Source organism: Hydra vulgaris, chromosome 05, assembly GCF_038396675.1.
Source record: "Hydra vulgaris chromosome 05, alternate assembly HydraT2T_AEP".
In the NCBI taxonomy this organism is placed as follows: domain Eukaryota; kingdom Metazoa; phylum Cnidaria; class Hydrozoa; order Anthoathecata; family Hydridae; genus Hydra; species Hydra vulgaris.
Window position 1 is genome coordinate 16,097,939 of NC_088924.1, and position 25,430 is coordinate 16,123,368.

The following is a 25,430-nucleotide window of genomic DNA, read 5'->3' on the forward strand; positions in this document are numbered from 1 at the left end:
TTGTAAAGACAAATTAACCTTTGACAAACCATTAATTAAACAGATAAATGCGTTAAAGATTTTTACAACCAACATGTATGCAAAATATACAAACATTGAATGGGAATCGCCATAATTCAATTAACATACTATTTTTAATATTAATACAAATAAATAAATAAAAATTTTTTGAGAAAATATTTCCGAAGTTTACCGAGCTGCTCAACCTACCCCAACGGGGTAACTTGGTCAACTGTGTGGGGCAAGTTTAGCAATCAACGAATAAATGATTTGCAAGATATGAAACTTGGATAAACCAGAAATAATAAGCGTGTCTTTATTTTATAAACTTTTTATTTAATACAATTTAATGACATGAAATATAAAAGTATTATTTTATCAATTATCTTAAACTTTGAAGCCTGATTTAAAAATTATTAATTTTAAATATATATATATATATATATATATATATATATATATATATATATATATATATATATATATATATATATATATATATATATATATATATATATATATATATATAATGCGCGAAAAAATTCTTTCTTATCGAAGTTGTTTCTTTGTGTTTGATAATTCAGTTATATTTGTTTTTTTAAAAGCTGTTCAACTTAACCCTACTAAACAAGATGACACATGAGATTTTAAAAGGAATAGTAACAGTGCCCGTGCATCTTACTCAATTGCAATCCAACAACCTTTTGTTACTTATTTTGTTACCACTCAAGACTCGTTCTATAAAAAAAGTCATTTTAAAATTTTCAAAATTAAATTCATCAAATATTTTGGTGCATGTATGCATGTATGTATGTATATATACATATATGTGCTATTTTTATTTAATGCTTTTTAACATGGCTACTATATACTATATATACTACTTTAAAACTGTGTTTAGTAATATACTATATTAATGGCTTTGATTTATTTTTTGGATAATTACTATGAGAAAATAGACAGGTGAGCCTCTTTTTTTTAATGATTATATCAAGGAAACTAATATTTAGAAAAATATACCAAGATAGCTTCGTGCATTAGGTTTCTAATAATAATAAAACAAAAAACAGAATACCTCTGGATTTTTTTTGACTTAAAGAATAATCCGTGAATACCTACTGATTCACATGCACGGGAATGAACTGAAAATTTTTTAGGTGTGAGCCATTAGCATTATTTACCTGAAATTTAAAGTTAGACATTGTTTTAAACTAATTAAGTGAAAAATAGGCAAGTAGCAAAAAATTTAACCCACTAGGCATAATATAATTAAGCAGTTATGCAATGATAATAAAATTTTCCATTATATCAAACTTATCGAATTAAAACAATGACAAAACTTAAAGCCTAGTAAGAAACCTCAAAGACCGAATCAAGAGAAATTGACACAATTTAACAAAAACCATGACCTACGACCTCAACATTTCATAGAGAATTGTTCAAAGAGTTGTTAAATACAACGTAGGGGCTAAATATTGTGACAGAACCAAAAATTTTTTAATAACTCTGAAGATTAAGAGGATGTAAAGAAGTAAGAAGGTTTTCTGACTTTTGAATAATAAACATCCGATTATTTTCTTATCAGATAAAAATATATTTTACACTGGATCCGGTCACAAGCAGGAGAACTAACAGGTATCTTTAAACTCTAAAAATGCTTTCATTTTTTTTAACGACAGGCCCAGAGGAACGCTCTGAATTTTTCTATTTGGCTTATATTCAAGCCAAGCCTTGTAAGCAACAACACCCAAATGTTGAAGTCCTCAAGACTTCCATCACCCGGGCCTGGTCTAATATGTCAGCTGACTATATCCGGAAATCTGTTACAAGTTTCGTCTTTAAATTGAGACTGTGATCGAAGCTAATGCCGCATACGGTACTAATTTAATAACAAAGTAAACAACTGTACTTTTTTAACGTAAATTTTGCATTAAGAAGAGTGAGTCGCAATACTTGTCAACCATTATCAGATATCTCAAATTAGTTAGCATGTTCTTTAAAGAGCTTTCAAGAAGTAACGGGTGGTCCAAGATAAATGGCATAGGTAGTATTTTTATTATAACTTTGTTATTTTTTTTTAGCTAGAACAGTGAATTTTTTTTAAAAGGTTTATTATTAAATTCTCTATAAATCTGTCTTGATGGCTTTGTTTTATGGTTTTTAATTTTATTTGTAGATAATGAAATCTAAAGATTTGCAAAAGCTTGTACTTTCTAAATACCAAAATAGTGATGGTCCATCAAAAATATTTGCTAATATTAAGGGTGTCATTGGGTTTCGTACAATAAATTGGTGGTGTCAAATGATAAGAGAGACAGGCTCTATCGAATAGAAATGTCCATCAGGTGGTCCAAGATCAGTTCGAACAAATGCAAACATTCAAAAAATCAGAAGTCGTCTGAAACGGTGATTTTGCACGGTAAATTTGCAAATTGGATAAGAAGCCATTATCGAAAAGAACAAACACTGAAAATTCTGTTTTCAGATGGAAAAATTTTTGATTTAAATGGTATGTACAATGCCCAAAATGATCGCATATGGTCCACTAATCGTAATGAAGCTGATAAAGATGGTGGTATTAAACAGAAACAAAAATTCCCTCAAAAGGTAATGGTTTGGTTGGGAGCTTGTTCAAAAGGTGTTACACCACTGGTTATTTTGGACAAAGATACAGTAAATCATGACTGGTATATAAAAAAAGTGTTGCCAGTGGCCTTGAAATATGGAAACGAGAAGTTTGGTGCTGATTGGACATTTCAAAAAGATGGAGCAACCTCATATACGCATCATTTAACTCAACAATGGTGTCATGATAATTTTCCTGCTTTTTTTGACAAAAACCACTGGCCTCCAAATTCCCCCAATCTCAATCCTTTAGATTACTCATTATGGGATGAACTCGTTTACCAAATAAAATGGAATAAAATTAAATCAAAATTAACATTAATTCAAGAACTTAAACAAGCTGTAAAAAACATTAGAGTAAATGTAGCTTTAGAAAGTTGTACTAGTTGGACCAATCGCTTATATCTTATGTCAAAAAATAATGGAGACTATTTACATTAAATAAATCATGTCATTTTGTAGAGAATTTAATAATAAATCTTTTTAAAAAAAATTCACTTTTCTAGTTTAAAAAATAACAAAGTTATAATAAAAATACTACCTATGCCATTTATCTTGGGCCACCCGTTACAAAAGTTCTACTTTTTAAGACAAAAAAATAGTGGAATGGAACACCCCTAACGCTAAGTAGAAACGCGCCAAGAACGGTAAAAAATTGGATAATCTTGACACAATTTTTTTTATATTTACTTGGTGATAGTTTGGTTTTTTTTTATGTTGGACTATTCTAGCTGTGGGATCAATGAATCACTCCTACCCATAGCTCACTCCTCTCCGTCCTCCCTTAATAATAAATGTCTGAAAATAAATTCAAAAATCCAAAAACTGCATGAATTGCTTTTTTGATACGCAATAGAAACTATCTGAACAAATATTGTTTATTAAACACATTTTTTAACACTTTTGCAATTTAATAAATTAAAAAGTTTAAATAAAATTTAATCTTATCCAATACAAACCTTTTTAAAAAAATTGAACTTATTATTGACAATTAATTATTGTCAATAAAAATTTATTATTGTTAAACATTTATTATTGTTAAGTATTTATTGTCAATTAACATTTATTATCATTTAGTATTTATTATTGTAAAGGACAAGTTACTACTCCTCAACATTTCCGTGATCCTCTGTAAAAAACCATGCAATTTAAATAGCGTACCTGTATTCATACTCGTCATCAGAATATTTCTCTGAATAAAATATTTGAGACATTATGTTGTTGACTACGCGACTTTATAAAATAATAAAACAATTCTCGAATTAGCACAACCATGTAATTTTGTAACTGTCAGACATTACCTTTTGAAACTTAAACGTAATAATAAAGTTAATTGACAAGTACTCCCATGGGTTTTATAAACTATAACTATTTATAAGTAAAAAAGTATTTACTTTTGGAAATGCTTTACTACGTGTGTTTAAATGCGTCAATGTTACAAATTTTATCATTATTTTAAAAATAATTCACGATATCTCATGAGTTTCAAATATTTTGAAGTAATGTTAAAATGCTTCCAATTAATTAAAAAAAGAAGTACCGTAAAATCGCCTAAGTTCGGTCACTTAAGCTTTGAACATTTATTTATCACGCGTAAATAAAAAATTTTCAATTTTTTTTCCTAAAACATAAAATTATATTGATAATTGATATTGTAAAAATAAAAAAATGAAATTTAAAAACTAGTATTCAATACTTAATTTAAAATGAAAACATCTACTTTGACCAAACTTTCAATACCATCTCAAAAGTTCGGTCGCTACTAATAGTATATCTCAAACTTAACGTCTCAATAAAATTTACAATAAATTATAATTTATAATAAATAAATAAAATAATTTATATAATAAATAAAAATTATAATTTATATAATAAATAAATAATAATTTTTAAATGTTGTTTTATTGTAAAATTATGATATAAATTCAGGTAATACCAGTAACTAAGGAGGGCGTCGCCCCGGGCTTGAAAAAAAAGTCTTTTGGGGGCACCAAAGAAAACAAGAAGGAGCACATAAAAAAAGGTCTTTTTAAACATAAGTAGTTGTATTTTTAATTTTTATTGTAGTTAGTCAACTATTTTATTACTTTGGCCGTTATCACATTTGCTACGCCACTGGTTAATAAAGTGTAAAGTATATTTTTCAATTAACTTAAAAATGTTTTTTCAATTAACAAAAAAACACAACGTTTGCAACGATTGAACCAGTTCCTGATTCCTGTCATCTCCGATTGGCATTTGCTTCAATCCGATATCACAAAAGCTCCCTAAGCGTTCTTTTGGAGTCAAAAAGGTAAATCTGAGAAGTTTCAAGCCACAATGGTTTGTTAAGTGGCATTTTTTACATTATGATGAGACAAAGGACGCAGTATTCTGCCATACATGTATGAAAGCCTGCAAGCTTAAACGAATTACTGCTAAGAAACCCGAGGCAGTATTTGTAAGTATTTGTTCTTTTTGTATATAACACTGCAATTAGACTAAAACAATTGACGTTAACAAATCATCCTTTTTTACATACCCTGTAAAAAACTATTTCATTGTTTAAAATATCTTTGAATTCATAAACCGTTTATGAATTTCATCGTTGTGGCAGGTGGTGGTTGGCTTCTCTGAGTGTAAAGATGATACAGTATCGTTCAGGAGCCATGAATCAAGTTCTTTCCACAAAGAAGCAGTTATAGTGATGGTTACTATTCCTTCTACAAGACCAGATGTTGGAGAGCTCTGTCAAAGCAACATGTTGCTCAAAAACAAAATAATCGGCACTGTTTGTTTGAAATCATTCAATGTACTCGGTTTCTGTGTAGACAAGGATTGGCTCTCAGAGGTGATGATGATGATCAAGATGGAAATCTTAAACAAATTGTGTGTATGAAGGCTTACAGTGATACTCTGCTTAAAGACTGGCTTGTTAAACAGGACAATGTTTACACCAGTGCAAAAATACAAAATGAAACTATTCAAACAATGAGTCTCCAGGTGTTGAGAGAAATCATGGCTGAGCTCCGGTCTTCTCCTTTTCTGACCATTATGATAGAAGAAACTACTGATTCATCCAATATGGAGCAAGTTACATGTGTCGTAAGACACATCACTGAAGAACTGGAAGTGCATAAAGAGTTTTTAGGTGTATATGCTGTGGATTCCACTGATGCAACAACATTAGTATCTCTTATTAAGGATGTGATGATACTAATGAACCTTTCTATGACAAAATTACGAGAACAATGCTATGATAGGGCAAGTGTGATGAGTGGGATAAGGAGTGGTGTTGCCAAACAAATCGCAGACATTGAACCAAGAATAATATACACTCATTACTACGGTTATGCTTTAAATCTTGCTGTTGGTGACACTGTAAAACAATCCAAGATTATGAGAAATGGCATTAGAAGCCACATATGGAATCATAAAACTTATAAAGTATTCCCCAATGAGAAAGGCAATGTTTAAAAACATTAAAGCAAACTTGTTTAATGCTCCAACTGTTGGAATCAGAACGCTATGTCCTACCAGATGGACAGTAAGAGCATTAAGATTCACTTAAGATTCACTTGCCAGTATAATTAGCAAGTATGAAGTTTTACAGATGACATGGAAAGAGACAGTTAATGTAAGCAAAGATACTGAAATTAAGGCAAGAATTCATGGAGTATCAGCTCAAATCAAAACTTTCAATTACTTGTATGCAGTTATTTTAAGTGAGACCATGTTGAGGCACTCAGATAATCTTAGTTGTACTTTGCAATACAAGTCCATGGTGCTATGGAAGGACATCAAATTGCTCTTATGACTATTGCTACATTAAAATCACTTTGAAATGATACATCTTTTGATCTTCTGTGGGGTAAGGTTAATCTTATGGCATCTAAATTAAATGTTAATGAACCTCAGGTTCCTAGAATCAGGAAAATTTCTAAAAGGTTTGATATTGGTAACTCTGATGGTAATTATCATGCAGACCCTAAATCCTTATATAGGCAAAGTTATTATGAAGTAATAGATGTTATCATTGCCACCATACAAGAACACTTTGATCAACCAGGATATAAAAAATATCAGCAGTTGGAAGCTGTCTTGATAAATGCAATTAAGCAAGAGAGGTTGGAAGATGATGTAAATGGTATTTGCTCCTTATATGGTGATGATTTAAACAAAGGTCTTCTTGAGGCACAACTTGTCACGTTTGGACTACATTTTCAGCAGGTACTTTAACATGTTTTAGTAATGCCAGCAACAAATGCAACATCAGAAAGATCATTCAGTGGTCTTAGAAGGGTTAAAACATATCTCAGGACAAAAATGCCTCAGAAACGGCTGAATCATTTATTAATACTTAATGTTCACAAAGAAAGGATAGATATACTTGTCCTGAAGAAAATACTTAATGACTTTGTTAAGGGTTCACAACATCGGTCAACATTGTTTTCTCTGTTTTAATTTGTGCGTTTGCAATTATAGTTTATTGTTGTAAACAGTTTTTTTAATGTGTTATGAGTTTAATTAAATTCGCCGGACCACTCCTATAAAGAGTGCTACGTCCCTGATTTGTCTCCTTCGTTGTTTATCCGCAAATGACCGAAGTTAGAGTATTTTAAAATTTCACTAATTTTTATAAAAAAGGTAGTTAGTTTTTAAAAAATAATAATTTAATTTTTGTAAATGTAATTAATTTGGTGACTCTTAATAATACTAAGGAATAAATTTGATTGTTTATTTTTATAATTTGCTTATTTTAGAATTTAATAGTATGCATTTTTTCAAAATGTTGTTTTGCTATACAATTATTTCAGCAGGTTGCATATAAACATTATTTTTTTTATTGATTCATATTTACGAACTAATTACCAATATTATTTGAGAAAAAAAAGTTTGTAAAATTTGAGTTTTATATGCTTTTTTTATATTTTTTCTTAAATGACATGGTGACCGAACAAAGGAAATTCGTACTAAAAAAATTGAATACTAAAACACTTCTCAAACATACTCAAGAAATTTAAATTTTGTAGAAATTTAGATAAATTAACCAAAAAAAAAATTGAAAAAAAAAATGGTTATTACCATATAGTTAACTTAATTAAAGATAATTAATGCATAACATGTAATTGCTAAGGAGCTGTCCATTAACTACGTCAACAAAATTGGAGAGGGGAAGTCTGAAATTTTTTGATAACTGTTGACGAGAGGGAGAGGAAGGAGGGAGGGGGAGGGGTAGAGTCAAGAGAATTAGCTTTGTAAAAACTGAGTTTTTGAAAAGCTACCAACTTCTTTATTTCAATATTATATAAATATTTGTGAATGGAACTAAAGAGCCGCATCTTGACATCGAAAGAACCACACTAGGCTTGTTAGCCGCAGGTTACAGACCCCTGATATAAACGTTTAAATGATATAAATTAGTCCATGTGCTTACATAAATCTTTTTTGTTTGCGCAGCAGACTAAGTTTTTTTAAATTGCAACTTTTAGCTTTTCCGTCTTAAAAGATTGCCAACCCTAGTTTATACAATTTGTTAAATGCATTTTCGTTATAATAGACTCTATTAGAAATAATTGGCTTTTACTGTGAAACTGGATTAGGTCTAATTACGGTCTTTAATTATTAGATCTTTAATTATTACAGTCTTTAATTATTAGGTATAAAATTATTAGGTCTACCTAAAAAGTTAAAGTGAGGAGAATTGGTTCATTGAAGTTTTGTATTAATTTGAAATATGTTCATAATTTAAACGTGTTGGAAGTATACATTTTTGTGAACCCTTTAATCTTTTTTTTTCGTTCGGAGTTAGTCTTTGCAATTATAAACTGGAAATATGTTCCTATATTAAAAGTTTAATAACTCTTATTTCTATACCTTTTAATTTTATTCAGAGCAAGCATTTGTTATTTTAAATGGTTATATTTATTTGAAATATATTCATAAGTTAAAATTTGAATAATTTTTTTTTTTCTAAACATTACACTTTTAATCACTTTTTTGTTTTAGTTATAAACTAGTCTATTTAAAATATTGTTTTATTTCTTTTTCAATTTGAATTTCATTTTTAGGGCGGTGGGGGGGAGGGGGGGTGGGAGGGAGGGTAAAAATTGCAAAAAAATGTTGACGTAATTAATGGACAGCTCCTAAAAAGTTTTTGACACCATTACTATTTTATCACCAAGAGTTTATATCAGGAATGTTTAAGTAATGTGAAAAGGTTTTCTTATTTTTTAAATTATTTTTTCTCATTACCTTAACATTTTTGGCATGAGTCTTAGCCCAGTGGGCACAGTACGTTTTTAAAACGCTCTTTGGACGTTTTTATTAGGTTTAAACCTTATAAAAACGTCTAAAAAACGTTTTAAAAACGTTTTAAAAACGTACGTGCCAACTGGGAGCAGTTCTTATAAAAAACACTACCATCTCCCGAATAGGTTTCTTTAGATCATGATTTTTTTTTAAAGTGATTAAAAGTTAAATGAAAAAATAGCATATATTATTTCTTTTCTTAGAAAAAAAAAGCAGGACTGACCAAAATTACGATATAAATACGATAAAAAATATTTTCTGTATGGCTTTATCACCTAAAAGAATAATTATTACTAAGAAAACTAAGAAAGAAAACTTCTAATTTTATGTTTTTAGAGGTTTGACGATAAATTTAAAATGTTAATCTAAAATTAAGTCCGTTGTTTTGAATGAAGAGTGGTTTATAAAGATATATTTTAAAATCAGTGGCATAGCCACTAACTTGCGCTTGGAGCAAGTAAAATTGATTTGTCCCTATGATCTTCGAATTACAGAAAGTGAAAAAAAGATGTATTTATTTTAATTTTAATTATAAAGGATATTTATAATATGAAGTAGTAAAGCCTCATATGTTCTAAATTTTCTAAAAAGTTATTTTCTAAAATATCTAAATTTGAAGGTACCGAAAAAATATGTTGACAATCTTGACGCTATTTATCTGATAGAAAAATAAATTAAGAGGTTAAGATGGAAATTTTGATAAAAAATATCATTTATACATTGCTCGTGTGTCATCGAAAAATGTCAAACCTTTAACCCTCTGATAAGTGCTTTCATTTATATCTAAATTCTTCAAATCTTTAAAAAATAGTTGTTGGTTTACTTAGACCCGTTTGTAATTCCCTCGGGAAATTCTGAAAAATTGACCTCTCGCAGTGCTGGATTAATGCCCGGGCTCCACATTTTTTTCAATAGAATTTTTTTTTCAGTCATTTTTTAAGATGCTATGGTGGTTTCAGACCCAACTTTTTAAAATAGCCGCAGACCCCAAAAAACCTAATCGTCACTGGCATCTAGGTCTAGAAAAAAATCTTGAAATTCAAAAACGTTTTTTTTTATTGCTGTCTATTTATTTAACTCGATTTAATAATTAAATTATCACTGGCACAACCTCAAAGTACGAAAAATCAATTTAACAATGTTTAGCTTTAAAACAGTTTTCCCGACTTTTGGTTTCAGCAAAACGAACAATAAGATTCCTACTGTAAATTTTCTTTTGCATTTCACTTTTAATGTTAAAGATTTAAAATGCCAAAGTTCTTCCCTGTCAAATTGTTAAATATGGAATGCTCTTGATCCACTTTAGTGTGTTAAATCACCACTCTCCTGGACAGTTTTACAGGAGTGGTAATCAAAAACATTCGCAGTACGTCATCAATATATGATACTGCGAACTCTTGAAACAAATAGTTTGAATCAGATTTTTAGCGTTTACGTTTCTAATTGTATTGCCAACCAAAATTTTTGTTTTGTTTCAGAAGCTTTGTTTTTCAACCAAAAACAAAGCTTCTGAAACAAATACACCCGTTTCCAAGGCATGCATACAAATACATATAATTTTGTAAAGTATAAATTATAATTGCATGAGAAAGTCAAAAAGAAGACAATATTTGTTTTATCAACACGTCTAGTGATTGTTGCGCATAGTTGCCAAATTGATTTAAATCTAATGTTAATTAAAAATGCGCAAAGTTGCATATATATATATATATATATATATATATATATATATATATATATATATATATATATATATATATATATATATATATATATATATATATATATATATATATATATATATATATATATATATATATATATATATATATATATATATATATATATATATATATATATATATATATATATATATATATATATATATATATATATATATATATATTTATATATATATATACACATTTCCTATTTTGTAATTGCAAATATTCGCCGTTAAAGAATATTTAAAATTACAAAGTACATTAACAAAAGGTTCTCATTACAGGAGAAAAAAGAAGACTATAGTTGTCTTATCACTAAGCACCTTTATTATTTTGAAAATTTTTAAAAATCGAAGTCAAAATGTTCTAGATCTTTCCGCAATAAAATAACGCAAAAACTGTTAAAGAGAAGTGGGGCAGCAACTTTTTTCTCTGTCCCGCTTGACCACACATGTAGGGCTGACAAAATGAAAAGTAAAATTACAGCCACACAATTAAAACTAAAATATACATTTAAGTACTAAATGTTAGATGATAAGTGCATTTCTCTATAAAATAGACAATAAGTACAACAACAGTCGAAAATAAATAAGTTTGAGTTAGATGAAAGCAAATTATTTTGAGAGAGATGAGTTACTAGTCTGTCAGAAAAATTACTTTTTAGAGATTTTACTTTCAAAAAAACGCGGTTTCTACCACACGCAGGAAGACGAAGCGATGTCTAATAAAAAGAGCACAAGAAATCTATACGTTTACATTAAATAACAATAATAAGGCGCCGCTCCTAAACAAAACTATAGGGGTACCCCACTTCTCCCGCGTCCCACTTCTCCCCACTCGCCCCTACCTCAAGATACATAGCTTCTTAAAACCATGTAACATAAAATACAAAGAACGTTAAAATTTACAAAAAATATAATTAAATAGGGGTTAACCAAAAACAAACAAACAAATAAACAAACAATTCCATACCTTATAATATTTATGTAATTGAATAAACAATTTTTGTTTATTCAATTACATAAATATTATAAGGTATGGAATTGTTTGTTTCAAAAGAAATATTTTTTTTACATCTCAGTTACGTAACTTTACATAATTTTGCCCATTACTCAATGTCGCTCACCATCTTTAATTGCTTATATGTCAGTTAACGTTGCACCATCAAAAAGGCATTCATTTAGAGCAGCAAACCAGCCTTATCAATATCAAAATAACTTTGATCTCAAAAGAATCGTAAATAAAGCAGTATATCTTAAAGAAAATTAGTTGGTTTTTGGTAACTTGTTTGCTACTTAATTTGCCGAATTCAAACCATCTAATTCAACTCTACTAAGTTGATTACTTATTGTGCATTTTAGATTATAATTTAATTTTATTCTCCACTGTTTATTCTCTGATTGTAATAATATTTACAATCGTTTGAAATGGAAAAAATATGCATAAAGTTGTTTTGTGCTCAATCTACCAAATTAACTTAATCTAGCCCACAGAATAAACATATTGTCGCCCAATGCATTAAATCTCGCCCGGGTGGGCGAGAATAGATGTAGCATGTTATATTAAGACTTATGCTACCAGCAGTTTTAACAAAAAAACCTTTCGCTCCATTGTTTTTTGATTAAATTGGGATGACATATTTAAAAAATAATTGAAATTGAAAATCATAAAATTTTGTAAGGACACATATTAAGAACGTAGGGTAGATTAGGGTAATATGAGCATCTTGAGCGAATGTTGGAACATTTTCAAAAATAAATATGCTGAATCCAAAATTTTTGAAAATAAAGAATTTTTAGAGATCCCTAATCATGATCCACTTAGATATTTGGGCACCCAAATTTTTTTCTAAAAAACAAAAAGGTTTTAAAAATGTAGCAAAAATGCTCATACTACCCAGACTACATGGTACCAGACTACTTGGTAATATGACTACTTACTACCCAGACTACTTGGTAATATGAGCACTTTAAACTAGCTCAAAGAATAACATTAATCAGAAAAATGCTAATCTGACAATTAGAACTAATTTTTGGAATATAATGATTCGTTATTAACAAAAGTTACCATTAAAAGACCAAATTTTAAGCAACTTTTTGTTGAAACAATGCTACTATGTTTTCCGCAAAACAAAAACAAACAAAAATTAGTTCGTTATTTTTTCAATTTTATTAACTCAACATTAAATCGTTGCAACTTTAGATCGTTGTTACAAATAGATGATTTGCATCGCTACATTAAAATTTATAGAGAAATAAAAACAAAAATGTATGATACAATGTATGAAAATTTATTTAATTTACATAATTCTCCGTTAAATATACATACTGCAAACTCCAAACATAAACCCAAAAAGTAACGCATTAAGTTTTAAATAAAAAAAATTCCCTATAAAATTTTTGGAGTTTTGATATTGGTTGAGCTACTTGTTATTGAATTGTGTTTAGCTTATGATATTTGGTCCCCACGACTATCATCTTTTCTTCCATCACAGCTTCTACAAAAAAATTAGTTGTTTGTTTAATTATGCACCAAAGAAACATAACAAATTGAACGTAATTGTGTAATGCAAAATTGAAACTGAAAAATAACTTTTTTAAACCACTTACCAATAGCAACATATGCAATTTTTCAACATTTTTCTCCCTGCATAGTTCAATTTTAAGGCTAGACCATTTTTAAGAACTATTCTTAGTAAATAACATATACAATCTCCTTCGTCTTTAACTCTGATTTGTCCCAAATAATTAACTTGCAAAAATATACAACCTGGCAATAATTAAAGTTACTTTTGGTTAAAAAAAAAATTAATATAAAATTATATTAACAAAAAACCTTCAAAGAGTATTTTGTTTAAAACATATAATTTGTATAAAGATATCATAAAAAATGCATAAACAGATCATGAAAAATATTTACCATATGCTTTAGTATTTTCTTGTCTTCTTGTCTACTTGAATTCTTTACTGCTTTTAGTGGCAATGACACTCTGTCAGGCAAATCATTATTTGCATATCTTCGTTATTCTTTCTAATTATGCTTAAAATAAAATTTAATGTGTTTTGTAGTTCACCAAGATACACTTCGATGCTTGCCAAACATGCCAATAATACCTGTATATCTTTAGGGGATACAATTTTATCTTGAAACAAAAGAATTAATATTATTTTTAAGAAACTATACAATAAATTACACATAACATTTAGAATTTATGAAAGTAAATACAACATTCTTTAATAAAGCAAATAAAATTAAAGACAGAGGGGCAAATTTTTAATGATAAAAATATATACTTGCTAATAGATTCATAATATTTTTATAAATTATAGAATTTGCTGGTGTGCATTCAATTTCTGGCATTGAGACAAAACAATTCTCATTTGAGATACAGACTGCACTGTAAAACAAACAAATTCATATTAAAACAATGTTTCTCCAATGTTTGTAAATAATTTTATTTACATATTTTAATTCTGAATTTTAATACCAATATAACTTCTAAAAATAATATCAATGATATTATTATAGATGATAATCATATCAATAAAAATGTTGTATTACCTTCGTCTATTAGATAAATCTAAATAAATTTTTATATAAGGAATAATAATGAATCATCAGCAACTGCTAAAACTTTAAGCTCATATGAATACTATGTTTTCTTTCCCAAGAGTTGATTTCAAATGGATTTCAAAGTTGGTGTAAGCTTTGATTTGCTGATTATTGCACAACAAAATGTTCGTTAACTCTCTGACTTATTGACCGTAATATATGAAAAAGTCTTTAAAAAATTGTAAAAGTTAAAGCTATGTGTAGCGTAGTGAATTTAAAGCCAACATTGAAGGCTTTATTCTTCATATAATAATATGTAAACTAAAAATATACAAACAGGTTAGTTTTAGTATACACATAATAAACTCAGCAAGGATAATAATAATAAGAAGAATCAGCACATTCTACCTTACTAAATAAAACAAAATAAGTAAATAAGTTCAAATAGTTCAAATATAGTCATTTAAATAATTAGGAGGATCTGGGATTTTTCTAAACAACGAGGGACTGATTCTTCAATAGAAATTCCATTAGGATTTGCTGGAGAGAGAGTAGAAAAGTCTTGAGATTTTTTAGGATGGAGAGGCTCTGGTGAAGAAATTGTATTAGGTTCATTGGAGTTACTTTTGTAGTTATTATTTCCATCATTATCACTGATTATATCAAACATTTGTGTGAGATATCTAGTAGCAACAGTGGTCTCACATCCGTCAGGCATTCTTACATGAGAATATTTATTATTACCCTCTAAAAGCTCAATCTCTTCAACCAGAGGTTCATATTTGCTGTGTCGAACATGCCTGTTAAGCATTACAGGACCCATATTAGTTAACCATGTAGGAACAGTGTCCATAGAAGAACATCGACTGAATCCGAATAATTGTTTGTTAGGTGTAGTGTTAGAAGAAGTGGAAAGTAAGGATCGCATTGAATGAAGGACATCGGGTAAAACATGTTCCCAGTTCATGGTAGGTAAATTCTTCGATTTTAGAGCAAGCAAAATTCCTTTCCAGATTATGCCATTGTATTATTCTAGATGGGGTTTCACAATCAAACACAGAAAAAATCAAACAAAAGAAACATATTTAACTTAAATCATCTAACAACTACAATGCCACTGTAGTAGTCATAAATAAAATTTTATATCTAACGACACTAGTGATGTACAATTTGCAGGTATTATTAATACCTTTATGAACTAAAAATCAAACTACTATGAATAAAATTTATTCATAATGATTATTTAAATGTTAATATCAATAATGATTATTTAAATGTTAATATTTCATTATTTAAAAAAATAAAACATCAAGTCACGAGAACCTCTTGAAGTTGACTTCTTATGAGGTAACCTTCTAAGATTATTAGAAGATTTATCCAGCATTTTTTGATCTCAAAGATCAAAAAATGCTGGATCCGCCAACTGTAAAGTTGATTCAAAAAATACAAAGCAACTTTAACTTCGTTACTTTCATCTTAGAAATCTATAAATATGCTTTAAGTATATTACCAAAGTGCTCATATTACCCTAATCTACCCTAATATTTTTGAATGCTTACAAAGAAGTATATTTTGTATGTATTTTATTCTATATATTATTGTGGAAAATATTTCATAAATTAATTACCCTTAATTCAACATCCATAACATTAGCGTAAAATTGAACCCCAAATTTACTTGATAACTGCTTTGACAAAAATTAATGACATCCATGTAAATATATTTTTGATTGCCTTTAAAACAATACACTTCCTCTGTGTATTGTTATTAAGGAAACTAATTAAAAAATAAACTTTTAATTACAGTACTAAGGCCCTGCGTTGAGTATTGAGTAATTGTATAAAAAACTCATGTTCATTAAAACAAAATGAATTAGCTAGTAGAAGAACAAAGAAAATATCTCAAATAAGTAAACTTTGTCTGCTATTGCATTTTCCTTTCCTGATATTTAATGGTAAGAAAGAACTTAGAATTGATTTATATAATTTTATCTTTTTATGCTATGTTTTTTTGTTTTATAATAGTGTTTAGAAATAATGAGTATTTTATTTACGATTGTTTTATTTATTGTCAAATTTTGAACTAATGTTTAAGTAATTAAAATAACTAAAACAATAGGTCCAAAATGTTAGGTTCAAAAGGTCCAAAACTCATTTTATACATAATATGGTGATTTTTCTTCTTCAATAAACTTTTGTGATAACTTAGCTAAATACTTATTCACTTCATCTTAAATTAAGTACTGCAATGTTCTAGGGTTGGAATTAGGTTACAAATAATAATATATGGGTTTCAATACGTGTTAATATTTGTAGCTCTTGTAAATTTTGAGCACTTTATCAAATTAATATGACATTCATACAACAATTTAATTTATTTAGGTATTGTCTTGAAAAAAAACATGGTTAAAACAAGAGGTGGGGGATGTAGTTCATCACAAAGATTTCACCTAATGTCGGTTAGAAAGATTACTTCTGCAATAAAGGCTACAATACGTTATAATACAACTCATCTTAATGATGGTATAACTCCTTCAAATGGTATAACTCCTTCAACATCTGGTAGTAGTACTCTTGAAATTTATCAAATGTAACAGCTATCAACAATTAATGTTTCTTTAACTCGTGCCAAAAGTTCCAATCATTCCATCGATCAATCAGTCACTGTTAAGAAACGAGGCAAATTCCTGAAATGGAGTGAAGAAAATATGATGAGTGCAATTAAGCATGTCAAATCAATCACTTATCGATTATGTCAGCAATAGAGCAATGCTAGAGGTAAGTTTTGGAGTATCATAGTTCCTGAATTATGCTGGGAAACTTGTCACAAAGCATAAATTCAACTTCAAGAAAGGACTTCCAAGCAACTAGTGGTGGACTAGAGTTAAACGCCTGCATGGGCACCTACTTTTATACTGAGCAGCTGGTTAACTTTTTTGATAATTGTTTACCTAACACTCTAATAAATTTATAAGTTCTTTTTCACTGAGACTTTTGTCTCAGTGAAAAAGAACTTATGAGTATATGTTCCATAAAATAACTGGATTCTTTTGGGGTTCAGATGCGAAGTTAAACAAGAAAATTCCTTATCGTTAAAAACATACGGAAATTAGTCATGACCATTATTACGACTAAATTATAAGCTGTTTTAAAGGTTTAAAAGACAAATTTTTAAATTTTCTTCCGAATTTTTAAATGTTCTTTTAATCAGGGAGTTTTTCCTGATGATTTAAAAATAGCAAAAGTTATTCCTGTTTAAAGAAGGAGAAAAAACTATCGTCCAATTTACTATGTAAAACACTATCGTCCAATTTCCATCTTCTCAGTTTTTTCTAAAATTTTAGAAAGAATTTTGTACAACAGAATATACAATCACCTTTTATCAAACAAACTATTATATAGCATGCAATATGGATTTAAAAAAAAAAATTCAACAGAGCATGCTATTATTCAGCTTACAGGAAGTATATCAGAATTCTAAATTCACATAAAAAATATTTGAGTGGCCGTGGCGCAGTGGTTAGAGCGCTTGCTTAATATGCAGGAGATCGAGGTTCAAAACGAGCTCTGGACATACTTTCGCGTTACGGTAGGGAAGGAGGCGTGAACTTCCTGGTTCAATGCACTTCCGCGGTGCTCTGTGACAAGACCGTTAGGACTACTTTGGGCATCTAAAAAAAAAAATACTTATTGATTTAGCGAAAGCGTTTGATACCATTGATCATAAGATTCTTGCTGAAAAATTAAAATATCATGGTAAAACAGGCAATGTTTTAAAATGGGTGAGAAGTTATTTAACTAATCGTAAACAATTTGTTTTACGCCGATGAAACATTTTCATCAAATTTATTAAATATTACACGTGGAGTACATCAAGGATCCATACTTGGATCTCTTCTTTTCCTTATTTATATTAATGATCTATACAAAGCCTCGGATTTAATAAAAATTATGTTTGATGATGACACTAATTTATTTATGTCACACAAAAACATTCCTACGCTATTTCATAACCTGAACATCGAGTTAATCAAAATATCTAACTGGTTTAAGACTAACAAATTATCTCTTAACATTGATAAAACTAAATGAACTCTTTTCCATTCACTTATCAAAAAACATAAACTGTCAATTAACATCCCTCAACTTGTTATTGACAATATACAAATTAAAAAATTAACTGTAACCAACTTATTAGGTGTTTTGTATAGATGAAAATCTTACATAGAAAAATCATATTAAAAACTTATCAAGTAAAATTTCAAAAAGTATAGAAATATTGTGCAAAGCGAGAAATTTTTTTTAAATAAACATACTTTAGCACAATTATATCAGTCATTTAATCATCGTTATAAATTACAACAATGAATAAATGAATTGCAATTATATCACTTGTTATTCATCAAATAAAAATAAACTTAAACTCTTTATTGTCAGCAGCAGCATGTAGCACGTCTTATATATTTTAAAGTACGTTATACTCATGCCAAGCCTTTAATATTTGAAATGAAAGTTTTTAATATATATGCTTAATATTTTTAATATTCTTTGTTTAAATGTAAAACCAATTCATCCCCGATTTTTTTCCATAATTTGTATTCATCAAAAGATAAAAATAAATATATTTTACGCAATGATAATTTTATTAAGCAGCCCATTTTTCAAACAAATCTTTTTAAATTTTGTATTGATTATCGTGGACCATTCTTATGGAATAAAATAGTTTTACTGAGGATTTTATTCATCAAAGCAACTACTTTTCTTTTAAACAAAAGCCTAAAAAACTAATTTATACAATCAAAGACTTTACTATATACTTCTGATATTTTTTAGTGATCTTCCTTTTTACCCTCTATTTAAGCATGAATTTATAAAAAAATTATATATGTATCATTAACAAATATATGTAATCTACATATATAATAGACACAACGCGTCTTGTATTTATAACGAAATTTATTGTAACGGAATATTTTAAGTTTTTTACTTCACTACTTATTTTTTATCTTGTAAATATTTTTTAAATTTTAACACGAACACGAATTTTTTTTTTTTAATTTTTTAAGAAAATTTTTGACATATAGGACTTTTTTAAAAAATTGACGGTAATACCCCTCCACTTTGAAACCCTGTGAACCGTCAGCCATTTTGAATAAGAGTATTATTAAAATAAAATGTATGCTATAATTATTAGGCGCCGATTTGCTTATTCCTAAACTCTAAAAATAAGATTATCATAAATGATAATTGAATATTTACCATTCTTTATGTGTAATTTCATACGACTAGTAATTTTTTCTTATTTCATTTGTTTCAAACAATTAGTCTTTATTGATGTAAATTCCGGATTCTTTAAGTTATATGCAACGCTTGCAACGCTTTAACTTCCGATTAATGGAATTAATCTTCCGATTAATTCCATTAATCTTCCGATTAATTAATTGTGTTGAAGCACATAAACATAGTTGTCCATAGCAAAAAAGTCACCCTTATCGAGTGATAACTTTTATTAACCTTAAGCAAGTTTGTACACTTTTTGGAGCTTTTTGCAAACTGAATTGGCAACTACTATACGACCTTTATTAGATGGTTCTTTTTCAAAATACTCCCAAACAAAAGAACTAGTTTTTGGCATTTTACATATAAAAAAAGAAACTAACATTAAAAAAAAAATGTTATGAACACCCTTTCAATACAAGTAATTCGCTTTATAATAAAAAAAAGACATTTAGAAATGAAATCTAAATCTTTAGAAATAAATCTAAAAAAATCTTTAGAATCTTAAATCTTTAAAATCTTAAATCTTTAAAATCTTTAGAATCTTAAATCTTTAAAATCTTAAATCTTTAAAATCTTTAGAATCTTAAATCTTTAAAAAAAAATCTTTAGAAATAAATCTAAAAATATAACTAACCCAGCAAATTGAAGTTAATCCGCGAGAAAAACTTTTTTTTTATATAATAACTATTATTTCATCTTAAATTACATATTTTAAACTCAAGTTACAAGATTGTCAAACGTAAAAAAATGTTTTAAATATGAGGTTAAAGCTTTAAAATAGCGTTAATTTAAGCATTTAACAAATGTATAAAATTTCCTATTGTATGAAAATTTCGCTTGAATAAAGTTTTTTGCTCTTTGTCTTTCATATAATCGAACTTCGATTAAATGAAAGACAAAGAGAAAAAAAAGGACTTTAAACTAAAAAAGTCATAGGATAAAAAAGATCCTAAACCAATTAACAAAAATTTTGTAAATGAAATTAACGGAAACTAACGGAATTGACTGATATTAACGAAAGAAGTATCGATCCGTTCGCGGTGAAATGTTTAATGAAAACTGATTAATCCTTATGCCTATTACTTAATTTTTTTAAAGTGGTTATGCTGTTTTCAAATTATTGATCATTCATTAAAGTTTATTAAAGGAATCGGGTTAGGAATGATAAAAGCATCTCAACGGATTTCTTTATATATTCACAAAAACCTTACATCATTTTGAGGCTGTAATAATGTTTTCTAATATTTTACTTTTTACTACTATTAAAATAACTGTGGAAAATAATTCAAAATAATTAAACTTTTAGCTTCACCTTGCTCATCATAATTTTTTCCATTTAATGATACATATGTTTATATTTTAATAACACCAAAATAATGAAATAGTAAAGCATCAAAAGCATTTAAAATACGGGACCAGACCCCGTATTTTGACGGCTTTTAATGCATTAAGTTAGAGAGACTTTTTTTAATTTTTTTTCTAATTGATTTTTAATTATTATGAATTGTTTCCTTTAACGTTGCCTAACCTCTAACATAACTGAAAAAAGCTCAAACTATTTCCAACTGTTCATAAAATTACATAATTTCAGGTACATTGGTTACACTAAAGTTGATCATCAAATTCAGATTATGAGAACAGCAGTGCAAAAATTTGAGAACGAATTTTCGTTGTCTAATTTTTGCTTGTAGTCTTGAGTAAGCACAACTCATATTTGAAGCACCTTCGTAACCTAGATGTCGTTAGATGACCTTTTGATAGAACGGTAAAATTCTCTATAATTTTTAAAATTGATGTTACTAATCCTTGAGATGTTTGGTCAGTAATCTTAGTAAATTCACAAAAAGTTTCCTTTTTTAACAACTCTATAGATTATTTTTTTTCCATTAAAGGATAAAAGAATCTTTACTTAAGTGGTCAATTTTTGATAGATCGTTGAATCTGTAGTTATTGTTATGAAAGCAGCCTTTTTTAATTGAATTTTAAATTGGACATTAATTTCATTAACAATTAAATAAACTAATTCGTTTTGTATGACCGGACTTAAATAATTGGTGATCACTTTGGGTTATATTAAAAAAACCGGCTAAAACAACATCATATTGAAAAAGTAGTTTTATTATTTGTAGCAAATTTTCTTGCAAAGTTTTTACATTTTGAGACTTCGTTTAACGCGTAAACCTATGGGCTCGGAAAAGTAAATTATTTATAGCAAGCGTTATAGAAACATCTACTATACTTAAACCTTTGCGTAAATAAGTTCTTGATGGCTAATTATAATATATTTCTGATCGCAAATGATGTACGTTTTAAAATATTTCTTGTTAAATGCGACGTCTTAAATCGCAATTGAATGTATCAAAAATCCGGCACTGTTGACAGTAATAAAACTATTAAAAATTTGTTGATCACTAACTTAATTTATTTTATGCATTGTAGTCTAGATTCTTTGTTAAATTGAAAATAATTGATGTAAATAAATATTGTTTAATACTTTTGATAAACGACTTATGTATTTAAACATAAAAAGATATGGATTTCAATAAATCCTAAGTTTAAATATAGTCTTAGATTGAAAAAGATCACAATTTGTAAGATTCTTTTACATATTTTTGTTATTCAGTTGTAACAATTGTATTATTACTGGTAATATGTTTAATGATAATTGTGAAATTGAAATGGATAATACTAAGCTCAAAGAGGTTAATAATGTAAATGCTAATTAGGCAACTTGAAAAGAGTTGTTGTCAAGTGAAAGAGATAGATTTAGGCAAGATAAAATTAATCGTTGTTAAAATGTAAGAAATGCTGCGAGCAGAAAGCTTGCCAGAATTAAGTGTCAAGCAGTGGTAATGTCTGTTAATTTATTTTACTTTAGACAATTTAGAACAAAGCAAAGTATGAATTTTGCTATTTATAGTAACAACTAATAACAGTTTTAAATTTAAATGATTTTGAATATTTTTATAATTTCAAACATAATTATGTTTTTTTTTGTTTTTTTTGAGTTACCTTTGTCATCACTTGATTAGTTTGGTTACTGTTGAAACATGGTTTTAATTTTGTAAATTTAATATGATGTGAAATTCACTCTATTAATCATTAGTCAAAAGTTAGAGAGAACCTGGAGCTTAATTAAGAAATGCTGGAAATTGAATCAAGGTAAAAATAATTTTGTTTACTGGTAACATAATAAAACCAGGTACTACTATTTATTGCGTGTTTTTTGACTTTTTTTAACATGCTGCTTTGAAACACTTTCATTCTCTCCCTTTCTCTCTAAGAAGCGAGGGAGAATTATAAAACTTATGCAATTACTGAGCTCTTACATATTTTATAATCTTTTATTTTTTTATTACTCTAGAGCAGGGGTGGGGAACCTTTCTGAGCTTGGGGGCCGCATGACCCTTAAAAAAATGTTTGGGGGCCGCACTAATAAATATGCAAATTTGGTGTATAGTACTCGTACTAATGATATATTTCTTAAAGCATCTTGTATCACAATATTTCTTAACGCATGTATCACAATATTTCTTAATGTATCATGTATCACAAAAGTTATCAATGACTTTTCTGATTCTGTTTCTTTTGAACCAGGACTTGAATATTTGGCTCTACCTTCGTAGTTTTAAGCTTCAGTTGGTCTTCCAGATGCTCATTGGTCAACTGTGACCTTAAACAAGACTTGATAAATGTCATGTGTGAAAACGTAGATTCACAGCAGTAGGTTGTACCAAAGCTGCTCAGAAGACGCCTGGCAATTTGACGGAGTTTCGGATACTCAACTGCAGTTTTCCAAATTTCCAATGGATCCTTCTTGTTTTCAAAGAGAGATTTTAGGATACTGTCCTCAGAAAGCTCAATCAAATCCATCTGTAAATATTCTGGAGCTGTTGAAATTTCAACAAGATGAGGCTGAAAAGCTAGTTTCAGTATTTCATTATGTTCTTTAAAGTCTTTAAACTTGTCATTAAATTCTGCAATCAAAGAATCCAGGACTGTTTCATATCTTGGTATATCATTATTTTCCAACCTTTTCGAAATTTTTTTGTTAAAGAATAATTTTTGTGAGCTCTGGGAAATGTCTTAGAAATAACATCATTGAGAAAAACAAGTTTTTTCTTGAACGCCTGAATCTGTTGCCACATTTCCTTAATTGACTTAGTTTTACCTTGCAATGAACTATTCAGCATGTTATGCTTTGCCATTAGATCGCAGAGGAATTCAGCATCTCTACAAAATTCTGGATTAGAAAGCTCACAGATCTCCTTTTGACTTGTAAAAAACTCCTCAATTTATTTTCGAAGCTCAAGCAATTTTTGCAGTACTAACCCTTGTGACAGCCAACAAACATTGGAATAGTAAGGAAGATCCACAGAATATGTTTCTCCATTAGATTCAGAAGGTTGCGAAACTGTCGATGGCGAGAAGAATTTGCCCGTATATAATTTACAATCCCTATAACTTTTTTTAATGTGTCATCCAAAGTAGCAGCTTTTGCACAAAGACTTTGTTGATGGAGAGTACAATGAAATGTAATCAGACAATCTGGATCAGGCAATTCTTTTTTCAGGAAAGCAATGAACTCTTCATTTTTTCCACGTATAGAAGGAGCTCCATCAAAACAAATGCTAACTAGATTTTTCAACTGAAGTTGAGCCTGAAAAATTTTTTCTTTGAAAGCAGCAAATATATCACAGCCTCGTGTTTTTTCCTTTTAGTGTTGCTAAAGCAAACAACTCTTCATAACTTTTGAAGTCTGCAGTTATAACCCGAATAAATAACAGAAGTTGGGCAGAATCAGTCACATCAGTGGACTCATCTAAAGCAATTGAATAATATGCGTCCTCCATTTGACATATTGAGATTAATTGCTCAGAACTATTTGTAGCAAGCTCATGTTGACGGTCCGTAATTGTTCGCTGAGAAAGCGGAAACTGCTAATACTTATCCACTTTATCTGGATCCATACATTACACTGCTTCAATGAGGCAAGTCTTCAAGGTTTCAATATTACTATATGGTTTTCCTCCTTTGCCAAGAATGAGAGCAATTTTATATGTTGCTTCAGTTGCTCTATTTCCATGTTCTTGAACAATTGAAAATGTCTGCTGATGTTTGCTCTTTTGAGACTTCAGTTTTGCTAATGCATTTTTTTGAGCTTCTCTCTCTAATTTTGCATACTTATGATCCTTATGAATGTTTTCATAATGTCTCTTTGCAGTAGCATTCTTCAAAGTAGTAATTGTGAGGTCACACAACAAGCAAAACATTTTATCCTTGGTTGGAATCATGAAGTAATCTTCCTTCCATTTTTCATTAAAAGACCGATTTTCCTCTTGCACTGTTCTTGCTTTTTTAGGTAGAACTGACATTTTGACACTAGTTGAAAAATTACACATAAATAGAAAACCATGATATACATTATAATACAAAAACTTACAGTCAATTGATTTCTACTGTCATAAAAAAAATTCCGTACGGTGTTTTTATTTATTCATTTTGTTTTGTTTTGTTGTTATTTCTGTCAATCAATTACTACTGTACCAGCTTTGCCAAGTTAAACAATTTTTTCCCTTAATTAACATTTAAATAACTTAAATAACAATATTTTAAATTTCATTGTTTTTTCTAAAATATTAGAAAAAAAATTTAAGCTCTTAATTTTACATTTCGGGACCTCACAAAGAGTGTCTGGGGGCCGCAGGTTCCTCACCCCTGCTCTAGAGACACAGTAATGTATGCTTATAAATATTTTATGCTATGCGCTATTGTTACTGTGTTTTGTGTTGATAGGCCTAGGCTGTTATAGCTATTTTTTTATTCTTTATATTTTTTGTCATATTATTATCCTAATTCCACTAACAATAAAATGCAAATAATACTTTTGTAATTAAAAATTGTAATTTTTTTTTTCCATTTCTTTTTTAAGCATTCGCAGGCTTTACTTGACTTTCTT

The 25,430-nt window shown here is 28.5% G+C and overlaps 2 protein-coding genes and 1 long non-coding RNA gene across 3 annotated transcripts; 1 reads left to right on the plus strand and 2 right to left on the minus strand.

Moving 5' to 3' along the window:
- The first annotated feature begins 2,334 nt into the window (after positions 1–2,334).
- Positions 2,335–3,066, plus strand: LOC136080207 (uncharacterized). Its single transcript, XM_065796821.1, has one exon. It carries the CDS (start codon positions 2,335–2,337, stop codon positions 3,064–3,066), a length of 732 nt encoding a protein of 243 aa, XP_065652893.1.
- Positions 3,067–12,909: 9,843 nt separating this feature from the next.
- LOC136080625 (uncharacterized) lies at positions 12,910–17,741 on the minus strand. Its single transcript, XR_010638567.1, has 3 exons — positions 13,560–17,741; positions 13,250–13,409; positions 12,910–13,137 (listed from the first exon to the last, which is right to left on the minus strand). It is a non-coding gene; the product is annotated as an uncharacterized LOC136080625 (long non-coding RNA).
- Positions 17,742–24,444: 6,703 nt separating this feature from the next.
- Positions 24,445–24,846, minus strand: LOC136080208 (general transcription factor II-I repeat domain-containing protein 2-like). The gene has a single exon (XM_065796822.1). It carries the CDS (start codon positions 24,844–24,846, stop codon positions 24,445–24,447), a length of 402 nt encoding a protein of 133 aa, XP_065652894.1.
- Positions 24,847–25,430: the final 584 nt, after the last annotated feature.

What these genes read in the sequence shown, in the direction of transcription:
- LOC136080207 (XM_065796821.1), top strand. Translation starts at nt 2,335, where the DNA reads ATGTCCATCAGGTGGTCCAAGATCAGTTCGAACAAATGCAAACATTCA.
- LOC136080208 (XM_065796822.1), bottom strand. Translation starts at nt 24,846, where the DNA reads ATGTCAGTTCTACCTAAAAAAGCAAGAACAGTGCAAGAGGAAAATCGG.